The sequence below is a fragment of the Phocoena sinus genome, chromosome 15, assembly GCF_008692025.1.
Source record: "Phocoena sinus isolate mPhoSin1 chromosome 15, mPhoSin1.pri, whole genome shotgun sequence".
NCBI lineage: Eukaryota > Metazoa > Chordata > Mammalia > Artiodactyla > Phocoenidae > Phocoena > Phocoena sinus.
Genome location: NC_045777.1, coordinates 5607321 through 5628197, shown reverse-complemented (window position 1 = coordinate 5628197; position 20877 = coordinate 5607321). Strand labels below are relative to the sequence as shown.

At 40.3% G+C, this 20877-nt stretch overlaps 1 protein-coding gene and 1 long non-coding RNA gene across 3 annotated transcripts in view; one reads left to right on the top strand and one right to left on the bottom strand.

Moving 5' to 3' along the window:
* The window catches only part of LOC116740917, a 41023-nt gene that overhangs the window by 17972 nt on the left and 2174 nt on the right, over positions 1-20877 (bottom strand). Inside the window, exon 2 of the long non-coding RNA XR_004345985.1 lies at positions 2208-2281. This is a non-coding gene — a long non-coding RNA (uncharacterized LOC116740917). The remainder of the gene's footprint in view (positions 1-2207; positions 2282-20877) is intronic.
* Positions 3993-17541, top strand: SPO11 (SPO11 initiator of meiotic double stranded breaks). Of its 2 annotated transcripts, XM_032607011.1 has the most exons (13): positions 3993-4131; positions 5967-6080; positions 7364-7452; positions 7869-7935; positions 8165-8273; positions 8617-8700; positions 9419-9455; positions 9747-9856; positions 12148-12247; positions 12665-12702; positions 13617-13693; positions 16094-16205; positions 16899-17541. In XM_032607011.1, exons 1-13 carry the CDS (start codon positions 4001-4003, stop codon positions 17016-17018), a joined length of 1188 nt encoding a protein of 395 aa, XP_032462902.1. In that variant the 5' UTR covers positions 3993-4000; the 3' UTR covers positions 17019-17541. The 2 variants fall into 2 exon arrangements, with proteins under 2 accessions (XP_032462902.1, XP_032462903.1); XM_032607012.1 differs by lacking the exon at positions 5967-6080.

The window sequence follows — 20877 nt, the reverse complement described above, 5'->3', positions numbered from 1 at the left end:
ACAAACATGACTTCATCAGTCAGATGACCTACAAGCTTACAAATACTCTGGTCCTCTTACGAAAATTCAGTTTAACTTTCTTTATTGCTCTGCTTTACATCATACATCCAGGTATATACTTCCTGGCTACGAAAAATGGGTGAATTCATTCATGAGTACCAAACTACCTTGACTTGGAGGCAATATCATATAGTAGCTGAGAGTAGAGAAACTATTCCTGTCCGTGCTTTGTCACTCGCATCTCTAGGGAACCCAGTAAATATACTTCTCGGAGCCTCAACTTTCTCTCCTGTAAAATGGGAGGGAGTAAGTGAGATTTTGCATGTGGAGCACTTGGCCCAGTGTATGACTGCCAGAAAACTGCAGTGACTATTATGACCAGTGGCAGCAATACCAGAAGAATGCAGAGCAGGGTCTATTCATATAAAAAAAATTATGCTTCTTCAGGCATCTGCAGAAAGATGACTGGGATGAAATACTACAAAGAGATTACAGAGAGATAATCCCACAGGGAGTCATTCATTCATTCAACAAACACAACTGAGTGAGTACCTTCCGTGTGCCAGGCACAGGGGAACTGGGGCCACTGCCTGAGCACAGCCCCTGCTCTCCTGGGAAGGGAAAGGAGGGCATGTCGAGACAAGGGGAAAACAGGGGTCAAGACGTAGGGGCAGTGCAGGGAGAGGTCCAGACCAGATCTGAAGGACACAGGAGAATTAGCCAGGTTGGATTTAGGGAGGGAGGGCGGAGAGGTGGCAGAAAAAAGGACAGAGCATTCCAAGCTGTTAAGGGAAGAGCAAGTGCAAAGGCCCTCAGGGCAAGAAGGACTAATTCCAGGCTCAGAAGGATCACAGAGTCCCAAGCAGGACAAGTGGAGGTGGGGTAGCCCGTGGCTGCAGCTGGGCGAGGGTTTCTTTCATTTTTACTTCATACCTTCTGAATTACGTAAATATTTTATGGAAGTGTGTGTCATTCTTATAATTTTTAAAAAGTTAAAAAAACATGTACAAAACACCTGATAAAGCCCCAAGAAGTAAAGAAATTATGACAGTATTTTCTCTACTCTTTTCCTCTCAAGAATTCTACAACATGTTAAAATTAATTCACATTTACTTAAAAAAAAAAAAAAACACTTAAAAAAAAATTTAACAAGCACAGCATCCTCTCCCGTCTGGTTTGCTGGAAGGGCCGCCCCATCCTTCCCCACCTCCTTTCCCTTTTTTGGTGCCTTAGACATGGAAACGATAATTGCACCTAATTTCAACGATGCTCTTTCCAACCCTCATGGAGGCTCTGGACCTCAAACAAGTTTCTAAGTGACAGGCTGAGCTTGGAGGAAAGACCCACTAGTAAGGTTTGGGGAAAAGCTTTTGATTTTCCCAACGGAGTGCAGTTTGAACACAATCTGGGGAGTCCCCCCACCCCCTGTCCCTGTGTGAGCACAGCCGGCCAGTAGGAAGAAAGAACTTGGTACTGGGACTGCCCTGCAAAGTGGTATCTGCAAGTTTCCTCTGCAATCTGTTGCTAGGGGTGGAATCTGTTTTTCTGGTTTCCTCTCAGCCTGGGGCTAGGCTTCACTTTGATGTGAAGGAGGTGCAGGCGTGCATGCGAGAGTTACCTGAGTGGAGGTGGAGACCTGAGGGCAAGGCTGCAGCTGCCTGGGAGGAGGGCTAAGGCCTCCCCCTTTGGTCTGCGCAGTGGGAACCCCAGCGAGGCCCTTTCAAGTCTGCACCTTGCGGTTTCTCCCCACAGGAAGGCCAGCTTTATTATGGGTTTGTTCCCTTCACTGTTTTGAACCCCTCCCTGGGCCCCCGCCCAGCTCAGGACCTTGCATTTCATGTCAGGTCTAGTGAGGCCGCTGGCTCCTGGCTGAGTGTAGCGCTACGTGATACAGAAGGGTCTGCCCTCCTGAGAGACAGAGGTCAGTGGTCAGATGGTTTCTGTCCCAGGAGAGAGGTGCCTCCCAGCAGACAAGCCTCAATGGTGTCACTGACTCAGCCTCTCCCTTCAAAGGCCTTTTATTTGTTTGTTTCTCACGGAGAACCCACCTGCTGCAATGCCTTCATCTGAAAGATGAAAAAGCTGAGGCCCGAGTGTAAGTCCACCACCAAAGAAACCCCCGCAAAATTATGATGCATTCCCGGGCAGACCCTCAGTGGTGCCTCATAATCTAGCGGTAAGAGCTCCACTGGGGAGTCAAGGTTTACCTTCCAGCTCCGTCGCCGACCACAATGCAATCTTGCCCAAACTGCTCAGCCTCTCCAAGCCTCAGTTTCTTCACCTGTGAAATGGGGAGAATAATTTTTACAGCTTAGGGTTGTTGATTTAAGTCACCCTGCCAAGTTAATTATTTAAGTGTTCACCTATTTCTCCTCAATTCCCCCCTTCCCCTAGACTGTGAGTCCCCTAAAGGCAAGGACTCTGTCCACCTTGCTCACAGATGTGACCTCAATAACTACAACTGCCTAGTGCAGGGTAGGCGGTGAGGAAGTATTTGTGTTGATAATAACGAAGGCCCTCAGCACCGGGCTCAGCACAGACACTCATCATTATGAACAGAGGGAGTTTGTTATTTATGATGGGAAAGCAGGTTTTGTTTCAACACTATCAAATCACCAGGAACTGAGAGAACAAAACAGCTCTCTGGAGAGGGCCTGATGTCAAGTGGCTCTTCTGGAGCAAAGCCCCCAGGACCCCATCCATGAAGGACCTGCCTCCACAGGCTTCAGAGCCACCTTGCTCCAGGGCCTCTCCCCGCTGTCCTCTCTCTCAAAGAAATTGTCCCCCAGAGGCAGGACTCCTTCCCCAGGGCTTCAGAATTCCTATCTTCTGCTGTAGAAGAGAGCAGGGGTAAAGGCTCAAATCACCAAACCTGCAAGGGCAGGGTTGCTAGGTTATACCGGACGACTAGTTAAATTCGAATTTCGGATGAACAATGAAATAATTTTTTAGTAAAACTATGTCCCAAAGATTGCATGGAACCTGGTTATCCTTAAAAAAAGTATTCACTGTTTATCTGAAATTCAATTGTAACTGAGGGTCCTGTATTATAATTTGCTAAATCTGGCAAGCCAACAAAGTGATGGAGCTGGGATGTTAACCCAGGCCTGCCTGAGCTTGTGGACCTCACTTTCTCCTCTCCTGCAAAATCCCCATGATCATATTAGGAAACTCTTGGCGTGGTTATGAGAATTAAAAGAGAGAGGCTGAGTGAAATGGGCTTTTAAGCCCTCAACTACTTCATAAATGTTGGCAAGGGCAGGAATTTTGTTTGCCTAGATCCTGAGATGAACCCAGTGCCTAGAGCTGTATCTGACACACAGCTGGATAGCCATAACTATTTGTTTCAGTGAAAAATCGCTGGTACTACTTTCCATAAATAGCCAAAAAAAAAAAAAAAAAGACGTAAAACCATTTCAACGGGCTTCCCTGGTCGCGCAGTGGTTGAGAGTCCGCCTGCCAATGCAGGGGACGCGGGTTCACGCCCCGGTTTCGGGAAGATCCCACGTGCCGCGGAGCGGCTGGGCCCGTGAGCCATGGCCGCTGAGCCTGCGCATCCGGAGCCTGTGCTCCGCAACGGGAGAGGCCACAACAGTGAGAGGCCCGCTTACCGCAAAAAAAAAAAAAAAAAAAAAACATTTCAAGGTCCCAAATCTAGGTCCCACATTCCAAGCATACCCTGCTGGCCCCTTATGCTGGTCCCCATACCTGCCAGACGGCGCCCAGTCAACGGTCCCTCTCTTTCCCTCCCAGGTAGGACTGCGCCTGAGAGAGCCCCGAGCACGCATGCCTCACTCAATGGAGGTGCTATGCGCATGCGTTGGTCCAGCTCTGCCTGGGGAAGGGGGTGAGGAGTGCACATGCGCGGTCAGCCCTCTCCGGAAAGTGCGGGAAAGGAGCTCTGTCCTTTCCTGGAAGCTGCTCTGTGGGTGCGGGGAAGGGCGCTATCCGGCCAAGTCAAGTTCCTGCTCTTGGACGCTTTCACTGCCGGGCGGTCCTCATGGCCTTTGCACCCAGAGGTCCTGAGGCCTCGTTCTTCCAGGTTTTGGACCAGCACAGGGCTTCCCTGCTGGTCGCCCTGAGGAAAGGCGGCAGGGAGCCCGCTGGCGGGGGGACGCACCTGGCCACTAGGTATGAGGGCGCCGTCTGGGGCGCAGACACCGGGACTTAGCAAAAAGCTTCCTCGGCACAGCCGGGCTTGAGGTGTTCTGTGGGGAAATGCTGGGCCCCCATCCCGTCTCCCACTGTGGCGGCCACAGGGTGAAGCCTGTTGGGCCCGCCAACCCTGAACCCCGAGAAAGGCCCTTGTTTAGCGAAAACCCCCTTTCTCTGCTGTTAACTTATTTTGAACTCGGAAAGCCTGGTGACAGACCACCCTCCTCTCATGTCTTCTAGAATGTTCCCCCTCTAGAATGGTCCAGGAGCATCCCCACAGCTGGGTTCACGAGTTTCTTGAAATCCTAACAGTTTGGGGGAGTTTAGGGCACAGTTTGGCCTTGTGTTTGTTTAAAAAGAAAAAGTGTAAAAATTTAACTTTAGAAGTTTTCAGGCTTTTTTTTTTTTGGAAGAGGGGAAAATCAATCTTGTGAGTTCTCAGTAAGTGTGTTTTATCAAAATGAGCAAGGAAGTCAACACATTTTAAATGGTTTCTAGTGAGACAATGGGGTTTTTGACTTCGAAGTGAAGAGAATGTACACTTCTTTAAATCGGTTAAAGCAGTTAGAGGTTAGCTCAGAGTGCGGTGCTGATAACATCAGTTACGGGATTCTCCAGCTGCCCAGCTTAGAGTTAACTACCGAAATTATGTTTACATTATTCACCACTTTTACTTGAAATGCTCTGTTGTTCTGCTTCCTTGATCTGCTTTTCCCATTTATCAGCAAACTTTTTCACTTAAACAAATTACTGCCTTTTACTTTTAAGCCCAAACCAACTACCAAAAAACCCAAAAGCCGGAAAAACCCACAAAAATTTTTTTACAATAGGATTTAGTTTAAGGGAGAATTGAGAGTAAAGGAAAGAAAGGGATGGAAGTCCCTTTTTACATTTCAGATGTAAATCTGGTTGTTTTAAAGTTGGTCATAATGTTATCGTAACTTTTTTTTTCCAGGCTGGAAAAATGAGATATTTGTATCAGGTTTTGCATCCTGTTATTAGAAAATATGGAATGTTTTAAAATTTATTTTCTGATACATGCATTTTCCATGAAAACTCTGATGTTTCTGTGGAAATTAGAACACTACATTTTGTGCATTTTCTAGATTTAATATGAGTTCCCTTCCTAGGCAATATTCTTACGGTGTTTATAACAGAATAACATTTTTTGAAGCTGATGGCTCGTGAAATTAAAAGTCAGCTGACAGAAAACTGGGCTAAGTCTTAATAATTTTCTGTGGTGTAGTAGTTGCCAAGTCCCTTTATGGTAGTGATTAAACTTTTTTCTTTTTGTGTCACTAAAATTCAAAAGGGCTGATGTATGGCATGAGATCAATTAAGGTAACGTGCTACAGCATGAAGTTTTTCTTCTGAAATATTTTCGCTTTGCATTTTGGGGAAATTAAAGCAAGTATTACATCAATTTTAATTAAAAGATTTATCAGTAGTATTTCAAGTCAATGATCTTGTATTTAAAGTAGGTTGATACGAAGGGTAGATAAAAATATATTTATAAATTATATTGTCTAGTCATTAATTTAAAAGGGAGATATTACTTCAATTGGTAATTGAGAAGTAAAATTACAAGCAAATGAAATTTCTGTAATTCACCACTATAAATACAGTTGTTGTTTTAATGCATTACTGTTAAAAAATTTAGTGGGAGAGAATATTATTGACATGTATCGCCTAGTCTTAAAAAACAACCAATGAAACTAAAAATTACTTTAATATTGATCTGGGGAAATGTTATATACTGTAAAGGTCTAATTTAGAATTAAGACTGAATCATGGTGTATTTATTGTTTCAGTTCTGAGGTTCTTGCAGCTATAGAAAATGTTATCCAAGACATAATCACAAGCTTGGCAAGAAATGAAGCACCTGCATTCACAATAGACAACAGATCAAGCTGGGAAAATATAAAGTGGGCATTTTGCATTTTTTACTTTTAAATGCGGTATCTATGTCATTATTTGAGTTTCAGTTCGAGTTCTAGTTGCATTTAATTCTTTTTATTGCCTTTACCTTACCAGAAAGATCTAAGGAAGTTTACAAAATACATACCATACAGGCAGGTTTTATAAACTAGAAGTAGGTGTGAAAGATAAGGCAAAGGGAAAACAATGCTAGGAACAAAAAGTGGAGCACCAAAAGGGGTTAGAATTCAAAATGCATATGATAAAGTCTCACAGTCCTGCTAAAAATAGGCTCCAGACTTGGATCTAAGCTTTCTAGCACTCAAAAGGGGAAATAACACCAGTGGAATTCTCACCTATACTGCAAAAGCAAACCACTTGCTCAGGGGAGCTACAACCAGTCCTGATACTGAGACCAAAATAAATGTATCCTGAACATAGAGCATATTTTGATGGCTCTTTCCCCTAGCAAATCTCCCCCTGCTAAGTCCTGTGTCCAAGAGGGTAAAATCAGCAAACAGCTCTATCAAAGTCCTGGACCCTAGTTACATAGTTTGTTTCTCTCAGATCGTCAACCTGTAGACACTTACCACTTAATAATGAAAAATACTACAAGAATAGTCTTCAATAAGTGTTACAGAAACAGAATTAAAGTAATTTTAAGGCTCTTTAGGCACTAAGTATTCTTTTATGATCAGTGTAATTAACGTAACTAAAGTTTTGAATCGTATTTTGCAAGATGGATCTTGAAGCAACTGTCACCTGGCCTATTTGCCTGGTGCCTTCTGCCACCTTTAGGACAGGCTTGGCAGTTCAATTTAACAGCCTAGTATAAATTGTTATTTCATTTATTGTAACTTTGGGGGTAAATTAAACAAAACGTTTCAAAACTTATTATTAAATTGAGTAAAATTATTAAATAAACCAATCAAGAAAATGAGCAAAATGCTAATAAAACTGTGAAATATTTGGTAATAGTTCACCTACCCTAAATATCTTCCTGGGAAAGAAATACATACACACACACACACACACACATCATAATTAAAGGTATTTAATTCATGTATTTTACACACTTGCTTTTAGTGCCTCTGTGTGTTGCAAAGCTAATTACCACCTGCAATTATCTAAGCTTATAAACGAGGTTATCATAATATAATATATCAGTGCTTACGTTGAGAAGAAATGGGGATTTAAATGATGTTCAGAAGAGGACATTAAGTGTATATTGTTTGGTGTTCAAAAGTTAATTCTTTTTTATTCTATTCCCTTGCTTTAAACAAAATGACAGGTTTGAAGATTCTGTGGGTCTTCACATGGTATCTCATTGTACCACAAGAAAAATCAAAAGTGATTCACCAAAATCAGTTAAAACTTTTGGTAAATTAATCTTTCTTAGCTTTCTGTAGTAAAATAAATAATTTTGGTTACCTTCTGGCTTATAGTTTTTCCTAGCTAAATAATTTTACTTGTTCTTTAATAGGCCACCCTGTACTTGAAATAAATTTATAGAATTTTGCATTGTTAATAACCATGGAAGTATTATTTCAAAAGAAATTTTCAAGATGCATGATTCAGTGGAAAAGTATTCTCTCAATTTTGCTGTACATAGAGCAATTAATTTTATCTGATTCTTCAGGCAATTATTATTCTGTACTTAACACTTCTATTTTGGGAAGATAATTTTTGTAATATTGTGGAAAGTAACTGAGGACAGTTAAAATCCTTGATAGCAGTATGTTTTGAATTTGTAAGAAAAATGATGAGTAACTTGTTTATTGCATCTTATTTTCCAGCGCTAATTCTTAAAATATTGTCCATGATTTATAAATTAGTACAGAGCAACATTTACGCAACCAAACGGTAAGTACATTGTTCTAATAAATTACTCTTTAAAATGCAGTGTGAGATTTAGTGGCATTAACTTTCATTATATGTTTTGAAAAGTTACATAAAACTAGGCTATGGGTCGTAAACTACTTTGCTTATATGTTGCCTTCATCCAGTTAAAGCTTTCTTCAATTAATACTCCAATACTTATATTCAAAGAGAATATGGTTAATTGAAATATATTTTTTTAAAATTTTCATAGAGACATATATTACACCGACAGCCAACTCTTTGGTAACCAGACTGTTGTGGACAATATTATCAATGATATTTCCTGTATGTTAAAAGTGCCGAGGAGAAGTCTGCATATAGTAAGTAGCATTTAATACAAAACATTTTAAGACAAAACATATAAAAATTGTAATAGAAGAATAAATGTAATCTGTGCCTTCTTTCCATATTTTTGATACTATGTTTTTCTCACTGTGAATTTAAATAATCTATTCTCATTGTATTCCCTTGGATAAATGAACCAAGACAGATGAATTATCAAATATTTTTCATTTCTCAGTGCTCTTACATATTTTCTCCTTTATTTCTTAAATTCCAGTCTGAGCCAAAATACATATAATTAAGAGGTGAACATGAGAAGGGACTTAGAGGCATAAAGTAAACTCAAGAGAGAGGTTTCAGATATGTCTATTATTTTTTCAGTTGTCTACATCAAAAGGTTTAATTGCTGGCAATTTAAGGTATATCGAGGAAGATGGCACGAAGGTGAACTGTGCATGTACAACGGTAAGCATCATTAATGTTTTCACGCGTTTTAACTCCATTTCAGATCGTTTGTTTTTGAAATGCATTTTATTTACTGCCTTGTTATGTAGTTTGGAGCTTAAGATTTTAAAATAAAATCGATGAATATGTATATGCTGTACAGGGTTGTACATTACATAGTTTCAAAACATGCCACTTGCCAAATGTCATATTGAAAGAAACAAACATACACATTCCTTTTTAAAATGCACGGTTGTTTTCAGGTAGAGTGTGACCTGACCATTTTAGCATGGTTATTTATGTAATCTTCATAAAATTCTCTGGTTCTGAAATTAATGTTTGTTACTAAACTATTTGTTAGGCTTGGTACGTAGAAAGCCCCCAGTACTGAACTAGCACAGAAGTTTGGAAAGGGCCAGCTCACCATTTTGGAAAGAGGAGAATGACACCTATGAGATCCTGCATAAGGAAGTCTTTCCTTCATCAGTTTCTGCTTTTTAAGCCACACATCTATAAAATTTCCAAGAAATTCTCACCTTCTGGGAAGTAGTTTAGGTCATATGTCAGTTTTCTTACTGAAAAGTAAATCTGTGTCCTACTGTTTTTTTTACTGAGGCATAGACCTCTGATAACAGGTGTATTTTTTTAATGAAAATATAGGATTTTTGTGATAAATTTTTAAATGTCGTTAAACTTGCTATTTATTTAAAATAAAAACTGTCTTGTTTTGTTAACTTAGGCTGTTGCTGTGCCATCTAATGTTCAAGGAATTCAGAGTATCCTTTGGGAAAACTATTTAAACGCCTGGAATGTTCATTCATCCATGACTTTGATAAATCAAGCCTTCATAATGTGTAACCAACAAGCCAGCCCCTGTAGTGGTCAAGATGAGCACACCGTGGTCCCTTTTTAAAGATCCTTTCAGGAGCTCACCATCTAGTAGGAGAGACAGATATCTAAATACTGTGTGTGAACAGGTATCTGCTTACCTTCAAATATAACCGTTATTTAGTTGGTGGTTAAATTGAAACACACCTGCCTTAAATTTATCAGCCTTAACTTCACAGATTTAATTACAGATGCAAAATTTCTATTAATTGTAGAAAAAGATGCGACATTTCAGCGGCTCCTAGATGACAGTTTTTGCACCAAAATGTCTCCGTGCATCATGGTTACGGTATATTATCTACCTTTACCACAATTTCAAAACTAACACACTACGTTGGTGATTGGTAAGAGGGGTTTATAACATCATCCATAAGCTTGGACAGCATTCTGTTATCAATATGATGCATCCTTTGGGATTATAGAACAAGAATTTCCAAGGTGTTTATTTAACCATCCTCCAATCTGACTGAAATCAAATAACGCCCCCCAGGAGGCATCCTGATATAGTGTAAATATCAGGTGCTTACAAAAGTGGATTGGTGAGAAAGGAAATGACAGGGCTTAGTGCGGCAGCGTCATCAGTTAGACGAAGAACATCATAGCTGGATGTGGGGAGCCTGTCCAGAGGCTCTCAGGTGGTTGCCTGGGTGGAAGGATGCCAGGGGAATGATTAAGGAGAAAGGGCTTAAGCAAAGGGCATTTCCAAGGCAAATCCAAAAGGACGTGGTGACCACGGGATGAGGGGAAGGAGTCAAAATGACTCTGGTGTGTGGAACTTCACCATGATGTCACCGTCGATACTACAGGACAACTGGCGGGAAGGCTCAGCTCTTCACGGCAGAGAGATGTTGCATGTAGTTTTAGAAATATGAATTTGAGATGATAGCAGGAAATCCTAGGGGCCTCTGCCCAGTTTGAAGTGAGGGGAGAACGGTTGAGATGGAAAATGCAGACTGAGAGCTCATAAGTAATAAAGGCGCTACCTGAACCCCTGAAGTGATCTCTCAGCGGGGGTGTCCTGTGGCTCATGCTTTGGTCCAGTCCTCCTCCGCTTTCACACCTCCCTGGTGAGAATGCATGCTGGGCTGATAGGAAGCCAAGCCACTACCGACAGAGAAAGCTGCCCGGGCCCCGGCCTCTGTTCAGCTGTTGGCGTTTGAATCACGGCTGGTACTGGCGCATCGGAGACGCAAGTAAAGCTCGGCTCTCCGTCACGTTTCTTTTTCTACCTTGTCTTTCCTCGTAGGCTGCCTCCTAGTCCTTGCCTACCTGCGCGTCGGTGCTATCATGGTGTCCACTGGTAATTGCTGTCATTGCTGTAGTGAAACACCCACAAGCAGCTGACCTGTAGAGCTGTCTCTACAGAGGGGAGTTGAGAACCGAGGGCCAGGCTAGGAAGGAGCCTTTGGTACTCCTCTGTGGTCTCCTCTACCGCATACATGTGTAGTCGTTCCCAAAGGAAAAAATTAAAATACACTAGCGTTCACTAAGTGCTCATGGTGTGCCAGGAGCTCTGCCGGGCACTGGGTACAAAAAGGGTTCCCATTTTAGTGCTGTTTTTCACATATCAACGTGTAAAGTCTCCCCAACCTTGTGAGGTAGGTATTATTATCATCCCCATTTTAACAATAGGACAATGGGACCCAGGAAGGTATTTTACCACAATCTTAAGGCTGGTCAAAACTAGGACTGGGTTTTAGGCAGTTCAGCTCCACGTCGCTCTAGTCCCATAACTGTGTGGCAGGCATATTTATCCCAATTTTATAAATAAAACCACGGCCTAAAGACACTAAGAAAACCAACCCAACTTTACCCGCTAATGATTGGCGGAGAGGGAGTTCAAACTCAGAGCGGTCGCGTGGAAAGCCCATTCTTCTCTGCTTGCTTCCTTCTCTGCTCCATGTTTCATTTGGTTTTCTGCTTTTTTCTCCTAACACTGTTGTAAAGCTCTTTAAATTACTTTTCCACATAATTATTGTTTTAATGACTTCATAATACTCTTCCACTGCTTAGGTTTATTAAATTCTGAATGTAAGCCAGGTACTCTTTTAAATGCTTTATAATCGTTAAATAATTGAATTCCTATAGTAATTTTATAAGGTGTTAAGAAGCCCCAACTTCAGAGAGTCTTCGTGACTCTTTCAGGTTCATGCTGCTGAGAAGTGGCAGAGCCAGATGCCAGCCCAGGCTGTCTGGCCCCAAAGCTGGTGCATATCACCACCGTGCTCTGCTGCCTCTCCATGTCCCTGTTGTGAGATAGTTCGGCTATTTATCATAGTTTCTGTCCTGTTAAATAACCCTGCAATGGACATCTCTGTGTATGTCAGATTTTTCTTATCTCTGTTTCTGCTGAAATATTTCCTTAGGATTATTTTCTAGGACTGGGATAATTGTCAAAGGTATGAAGTTAGGTGGGCTTTTTCACCCTGTTGTATATAGTGTACATTTTTTCACAGTCAAAACCAGTCTTCCATCACCTGAAATTTAAGGTGAGGGGATCTAACTTTTAAGTTATTAACAAAATAAGAATATAGTTTTATCAGTTTCATTCTACTAAATGATTTCAATACTTGCTTTTAGGGAAAGGGAGTACCTGATCTGAACACAAGACTTTTAGTCAAGAAGCTGTGGGATACATTTCACATTCCTATTTTCACTCTTGTAGATGCTGATCCACATGGTAATTTATTGTTGGACTATTTGAAACAATAGTCATAATAAATCATATCTGTAGTTGTCTTTTTCTGCTCATAGAACACTTTCATAAAATATTCTGGGACTTCCCTGACCATCCAGTGGTTAAGGCTCTGCACTTCCACTTCAGTGGGCACAGGTTCAATCCCTGATTGGGGAACTAAGATCCCACATGCCGTGCAGCGTGGCCGAAAAAAAAAAAATTAAAAGAATATGATTATTAGATTAAAATGAATGACTGTAATCATTTGGGGCAACTGATCGCTGTTTTTACCGTATTAAACTGAACCATAAATTTTCCATTTGTAATGTCCACAAAAATAAAAATTGCAGATGTTAGGTATAATTATCTAGCCTATAATATGCAAGAAGACTAATTTTAAAGTTAACTTTCTTTTAACAGGCATAGAAATAATGTGTATCTATAAGTATGGATCTATGGTAAGTATAGAAAAATATTTTTCCTTTTTCACTATTGAGATATTTTATATTCACTGAAGTGATTTCTGCATTTACTTATCAGCCCCTAGTAAGCTAAGGGCCCCCAAAATGTACCAGTGAAGCTACTGTCCTAGTCTAGGGCCAGTCTATTTCAGACCTGTGATTCCAGCTTCCAACATGACCAGTGTGACTGCAGATGACAGAGTGGGATTACCTGTGGGCAAGAGGCATTAATTATCCTCCACTTTCCTGGCCTGCTGAGGTAACTGTGGGCCCTCAGCATAGCAACACTGATCACCAGTTATACCCTGAAAATTATATAGAGCCTTGAATTCTGACTTTTCCAATTCCAACCATAAGGAGAAATAAGATCACCAAACTTCACCACTGGAGACTGCAACTACCACACATCAATGGTTGTCAAAAATGTGGTCCTGGACGTCAGCATCACCTGGGAACTTGTTAGAAATGCAAATCTCAGTCCCCATCCAGACCTCCTGAGTCTGGATTCCCAAGGGTGGGCACTCCAAGTGATTCTGACACGTGGTGATGTTTGGGAACCATTGGTGTACACCTTGAGTGTCCTGATGTATATGTTTATAGCAGGTGAAAAGGATGGTGGAGCAAGGTGTTAAGGTATGGAATCAACGAACAACAGTAAATGCAGGTCAGAGGGGTCATCTGCAGTTTTACTTTATAGAAAACCAATACAGAAATACTACAGAGCAGTTTTAAAACCTCCACCGAAAGTCAAGTTTAGCTAAGCCCCTGGTGATTTTCTTAACTTCTGTGGTCTCTGGGGGTGTGAAGTCTTCAGTACTGGTTCTTCCTAATAAGTTAAAAAATTGGCTGCAAAAACAAGTATGCTAGTTCTCTGCATACCTTAGCTAATATACTTCTGCTCTCTATTTTAGGCTATGTCTTTTGAAGCCCATAATCTCACAGTTCCAGCTATTAGATGGCTTGGTCTCCTCCCTTCTGATATCAAAAGGTTAGGCGGTTAGCAGAAGTAGGATATTTTAAATGATGATTCATTGTAATATGTAACACTCAGCCTAAAAAGTCACTACCAGGGAAAGCACTTCACGGTTTTTACTTATCGTGTTCCCAATGACTCGGGATTATATAATTATGAATTACATTTATCCATGTTTCTGTTTCAGCTACTAAAATACTTAAATATATTTGGTTAATTGAACCTTTAGCTAGCTAGAAGACATTTTTTTTTTACCTTTATGGTTAAAGTGTTTAGTAATTTTTTTATACTTTAGAAAGTATGAAGACATTGAATCTAGTTAAATGGTAATCATTGACAACACCATTTGCCATATGAATTAACTTTATCATAGATTTAAAATTTTAACTTCATTTAAAAATCTCATTTTAAGGGCTTCCCTGGTGGCGCAGTGGTTGAGAGTCCGCCTGCCGATGCAGGGGACGCGGGTTCGTGCCCCGGTGCGGGAAGATCCCACATGCCGCAGGAGCGGCTGGGCCCGTGAGCCATGGCCGCTGAGCCTGCACGTCTGGGGCCTGTGCTTCGCAACGGGAGAGGCCCCAGCAGTGAGAGGCCCGCGTACCGCAGCAAAAAAAAAAAAAAAAAAAAAATCTCATTTTAAGATTAAAGCTGGGAAATCTAAATTTTGTCATTTTTAATATCTATATGTTCATTATGGAAAAAATATCATTAAATAACAAGATAAAAGTCACCTACAGATGAACAGCTTTACCCCTGTTGATTATTTGCTGTGACTTGCCGTAACTTCTTCCAAAAGAATGGAGTCATACTCTATTTTGTAGTCTGCTTTTCTCACATAACACAATGTGATCGCTTTTCCTTATCAATAAATACATTCCTAAGACCTCATTTGAATGTCTTCTGCTGAGTTCCAACTCTGAGTGTGTTTATTCAGTCAGCCCCTTCCAGCTGAAAGTTGGGGTGGTTTCCACATCTCTGTTCCAATGGGTAGTGCTTTGATGGACCATCTTGTAACTAAATCTTTGCCCCGTATCCTTAATTAGTCCCATAGGCCGAATTCCCAGAATTGCTGGGTCAAAGGGTATGCACATTTTTAAGGCTTTGACTGCCCTCCGGATAGGTTAATTATTTTGTTTTCCCTGGAGAGTAAGAGCCCATCTGTCCTTCAGCATGAGACATTATCACTTTATTCATCTCTGCTATTGTGATATTTTAAAATATTTTATCGTTTTAATTAGCCAGTGAGAATGAAATTAAACATTTATTGGATTTCTTTAAGCAGTGAGCAAACCGTGGTAACAGGTGCTTATTTTATAAAAATGGAATAGGAACAGGTTTTGGGTAATCACTGCTTCTAACAAAATGAGGGCACCAGAGAAAACATTCAGTTTTCGATTTTTGAATGTTTTCGCTCTAGTGAATCGAAGTTTTGTCAATTTAGTGTGTATTCATGGTCAAAATCCCTTGGGGGTCGTCTGTTTGTAGGAATATCATTTCTAACACAACTTGAGGACAGAGGATCTGATTATTGAGGTGGAAAACTTGAAGAAACTCTAGCTGCATCTCATAAATTCCATCAGTGCCCTCAAAAGCCACTCTAAATAAATGTACAATCAAAGAAAAAAGTATGATAGCAACACAAACATGGCTTCAAGGGAAACCCTCTCGGCCTCCCTTTCAATCAGATTGTCGTCCTATTCAGGAGCTGCCGCTGGCAAATGGTCATAATTATGGGGACACTGAAGAAGACTGTTTGAAACTGGAGCTCTCCTGAGAAATCCAGGATTTGTGACTTCAAAAAGCAGTTCACAACATAAATCCTGGACCTCTCATGTTCTATTTTTAAAACACATACCAAGATAAAATTACAATCTACTTTTTAAAAGTGTAAAACTAAATAGATGTGTGTATGTCTGTGTGCATGCATGAATGCGTAAGTGAAAATGGATAGACTGACTTCTTCGGCCCAGAAAATTCTCAATGAATTACAGAGAATTAAGTATTCAGTGGAACCTAAAATCCCACAGTGGATCTTGCTGCTGGCCACACATACTGGCGCTCACTGCTTCAAAACTGTGGTGCTCTGGGGGCTGCCTTGGTGTTGATACACATGATGTTAGTGTTCTCGGCATTTGTTTTATAACCAATGTCTGTCTTCCTGTCATCGTCCTGTGAGTGTGGCATGAAAGAAAACAACACCTTAAAACAGACTTCTGCTTGATCTTGAACATTTGCTGGTCTAAGACATGCCAGATCCCCCAAATTCTGTATTTAAAAGTGGATCTGTACTAATTTTCGCATCTGTTATTTCTGAGTCTCTTGAAATAGTATGATAAATAAAAATGAAATATATGTGACCTTCAAGTTACAGGAGCACTTTGTTTTTACTGATTTCTTTCATCTATTTTTTTCCAGATTAAATATACCTAAAGGTACTTTAATTCCACTGACTAAACAAGACCAAATGAAACTTGACAGTATCCTGAAGAGACCTTATATTACTTGCCAACCATTTTGGAGAAAAGAAGTATGTTTCTTTTTAAAATTCAAATGTATGTTTTATTGCCTTTTACTTTAGCAGTGGCTATTTACATAATATTTTGGAACTATCCTTCTTGAATTTTTTTTTTTTGCGGTATGTGGGCCTCTCACTGCTATGGCCTCTCCCGTGTGGAGCACAGGCTCCGGACGCGCAGGCCCAGCGGCCATGGCTCACGGGCCCAGTGGCTCCACGGCATGTGGGATCCTCTCGGACCGGGGCACGAACCCGTGTCCCCTGCATCGGCAGGCGGACTCCCAACCACTGTGCCACCAGGGAGGCCCCTTCTTGAATTTTTATATAACCAACAACTAACGTGTGTGTTGTTCAGCAGTAAATGGTTGTAGAAACATTGAATTGTGAATGCTAATAGATAAGATCAGCTGGGTGGAGCTGATCTAGTTTATCCTCATCATAGTTATATACCCATTGTCTATGGCTATATCATAGTTCATGGGGGAAAAAAGGAGAGAAGGAAATTATAAAGATCCCAGACCATTCCTAATTATTGAAGGAATCCATACTAATATTTTTAGCTGTAGCAGCTCCAGAATACTCCGGCTGACCTAAAGGTTATTGCCGATGGCTTTGGAGGATAAAACAAATCTAGATTTACTAGTTTGAGTTGACAGAACTGTAGCAAAGGACTCTGGTATGATTATATTTTCCTTTTATTGACAGATGGAAATAATGGCAGACTCTAAAATGAAGGCAGAAATTCAAGCTTTGACCTTCCTATCATCAGATTATCTTTCCAGAGTGTACTTACCCAACAAATTAAAATTTGGAGGATGGATATAAAAAATATACCAGAATATATCTTGTGATTGCAAGAGGCTTTTCATTAGTTTTGTTTTCAGCAGTGGATGCTGTTGTGGAAAGAACATATGGTCTTAATAAAATAATTTCCATCAATTGTATTTTTTGTCAAAAAAATGCTGCACTCTAATTTTCTTCAGAAGGCTTTATTTTATCCTCCTCTGTAGAGACTAATTTCTATCCTGTGTTCTAAAGTAAATCATAAAAGAATGTATGTTATTTTGACTTTTAAATTTTGTTTGAAAAAAATGCTTACACATGTCATCAAAGTCTGCAGAAATATTTTATTTACTTTCTACAATACAAGTAATGTTGAGGCATGGAGTATCTTATTAGTAACAAAAATAATAATAACCTAACTTTGAGAGGTTGCAAATGAATGATAGTGTCCAGCAGTTTCTTCTTAGTTATATTTTCCTTTGTCTTCATAGTATAAGGGTCATACCTCATTCATTTACTGTGAAATTAGTAATGTTTATTATGAATAAATATTTGGATTGATGTAGTCTTCAGTGCTTTGTTTTGATTTTGAGCATACTTTTTTTTTTCATAATATACTTATTTGAAAAATTTCCCCAGGGTTGTATCAGTTCTCATCCAAATTCAAGTCACCTGAATTCTTCTCTAGTCTAGGTTTAGAGAACAAAGAACTTGTTTTAAGATTAACAGAAACCTCAAGTTTTAATAAGGCCTTTCTATAACAGTAAAGATATGATCTTTTCCTCTCATAAACTTATCTTAATTTTTCCAGAGATAAGTTTTATGATTTTATTCTGTATTTTCAATAAAGTTTTAACTGCACTGGAAAGTTTATTGTAATTGTAAGCAAGATTATGTATTTATAGGAGAAGTAAAGAAACGTTGGGTTAGTTTTTTATTGAGATAAATATTAATAATAATAATAATAGATATTTCTGAGAACTTGTATATGCCAATCACTGCTTACACGTTATCTTACTTAATTCTTCTGAGAAGAGCCTTGTCAGGTCAGTAGTTATAGTTTACAGGTGAGAACACTGAGGATGTTGCTTGTCCAAAGCCACACAGCCAGATGTAGTGGAATGGGGACAGTAACACTATCTACCTCAAGAGCAGGGCCGGGTGCCGAATATTTGGGGTCCAGTGCAAAAGGTAAGCGTAGGGTCCCTTGTTCAAGAGTTATTAAGAATTTCAAGATGACAGCAGCCAAGAATTAAACCGAGCATGGGGCCCTTCTCAGCCTGGTGCCCAGTGTGACTGCACAGGTAGCACAGCCATGAAGCCAGCCCTGATCAAGAGGTAAATAAGGTCAAATATAATAATGAAAGAAATACTTGTATAGCACTTATTATGTGCCAGGTATTTTTCTAGGTGCTTTATGAACATTAATTTCATTTTCACAGAAACCCTATGCGCTAGGTACCTTTCTTATCATCCCCATTTTACAGATGAAGAAACAAACATGCAGAGAGGTTAAGTAACTTTCCCAAGGTCACATAACTAACAAGCAGTGGAGCTGGGACCTAATCCCAGAGACTCCGACTCCAGAGTTCATGCTGTAATCGTGATACTGGTACATGTAAAGTACTTCACGTTTGGCCGGGCAGGCACACCACTCAGGAAGGGTCTACAATTTCTATTGTTGGCGACGTGTCAAATCAAGGCTCCCTGATACCAAGCCTGTGATGTCAAGCTTGTTATGTTATATTCTCTAGTCACATCAGAACCAGGTATTTCATTCTGAGAACATTTTGGTAACTGTTAATTTGACTTACTTGTGAGACTATTGAAAATTCTAAAAACATTTTATAAATCTCAAGTTTTTCTTTGAATTTATGCCATACTCCCTCCCTTAACAGCTAATAATCATTGAATTTTGACAAGTTTTGTAAAGGAGAAAAATACTAACTTAGAAATATATGGTTAAGCCACAAAATGTCTGGATTAGGATATACTGTCAAAATGGGAAGGAATAAAAAGATCTATAATAGTTATGAAAATTTGAAAATAAATGTGAAGAAGGCTTGCAGATACATTCAGTTTGGATAATTAAATTCATTTCAAGTTTATATTTGGAAATTTACTTAAAATAATTTTCATTTATTTGGGAAATGAAAATGGGAGGAGAGCAAAATGCACTGAGTTTGGCTTTCCTCCCTGTCTTTATCAGATGCAGCTGAAAAGTTAATGTTAGTAGCTATTTGGGACCCAGCTAGAATTCTCATTCTTAAGATTTGTTTCTAAAGAGTATTACTGTAAAATAGGCAGCTGTTTAAAATGGAAACTGACAACAGACATCCCCTCTATCATGTGTATTTATTATTTATTTGTTTATTTTTTATAGCTCACTTATTAGATTCAACACATAAAATAGTCAACTATAAAAGTTTCTAAATTCTTAATCTTATTTTCTGAATTTATCATGGACAGCTAACAATTTGAGGACTACACTGACTCCATTAGCTACACTTGGAGCAGCTCTGTGCTATGTCACTTTTTTTTTTTTTTTTTTTTTTTTTGCGGTACGTGGGCCTCTCACTGCTGTGGCCTCTCCCACTGCGGAGCACAGGCTCAGGAAGCGCAGGCTCAGCGGCCATGGCTCACAGAGCATGTGGGATCCTCCCGGACCAGGGCACGAACCCGTGCCCCCTGAACCCGCGCCCCCTGCATCGGCAGGCGGACTCTCAACCACTGCGCCACCAGGGAAGCCCTATGTCACATTTTGAGCCATTTCTTGAATGAGCTTTCTAAGAAGTCTCTCATAATGAGTTTTAACCTATATAGATCTCTCCCTTCCTCTGAATCTCTTTCTTTCTTTCGGCTACATTGGGTCTTCATTGCTGCGCACGGGCTTTCTCTAGTTGCAACAATCGGGGGCTACTCTTTGTTTCGGTGCTCGGGCTTCTCACTGCGGTGGCTTCTCTTGTTGAGGAGCATGGGCCCTAGGCGCGCGGGCTCAGTAGTTGTGGCTTGCGGGCTTAGTTGCTCTGTGGCACGTGGGATCTTCCTGGACCAGGGCTCGAACCTGTGTCCCCTGCATTGGCAGGCGGATTCTTAACCACTGCACCACCAGGGAAGTCCCTGAATCTCTTTAGCATCTGCTAGTGTTGGAGGGTCTCCTGCAGAGGCGGGAGGTGGCTGTGTCTCACCGTGAGGACAAGGACACTGGCAGCAGAAGTTCTGGGAAGTACTCCTTGGCGTGAGCCCTCCCAGAGTCCGCCATTAGCCCCACCAAAGAGCCCGGGTAGGCTCCAGTCTCTACCATCTGTATTTATTTTTAATATTTCCATAATTTTAATCAAGAAAGAACATTTGGATTGGAGTCTGTTTATAATTAAAGTGAATAAAAACTGGTGCAACGAAAAGATGTTCAGAGAATCTTGGTTTTTTCCTTAAGGGCTCATAACCACCCTCGTAAAATAAAAGCTCTCGTAATATCTCCAGGTTTCTGGGAAATTTAACCGTCATCATTGATGATGCTAATTGATTTCAGAAGTCATGATTTCATGAAAAAAGAAACCCATATTGCACTTTCTACAAAATAGGCAAAAAACACTCCAGGATTTCTATCTATAACTTCCCTTAATGAATGTCTCAGTTGAACTGTTTGATGTAGATAACCTGTTCAGTGGTGCTGAAAAGAATAGATGCTGTCAAAGCTAAGCCACAAGTACATGTATACTAAACAGTATTTTCAACAGGATGTTTTTGTAGTAAACTACTGAGAAACATTACATTTGTTTGGACTTCAGTTCACCATTTAAAGGTTATGTGTCCCAAGAAAATCTTGTAAAAACAAGCCAAGGTCTCCCTCTGCTGGCAGAAGCTCTATGTTCTCTCAAATCCTTCCACTGTTTTGGAT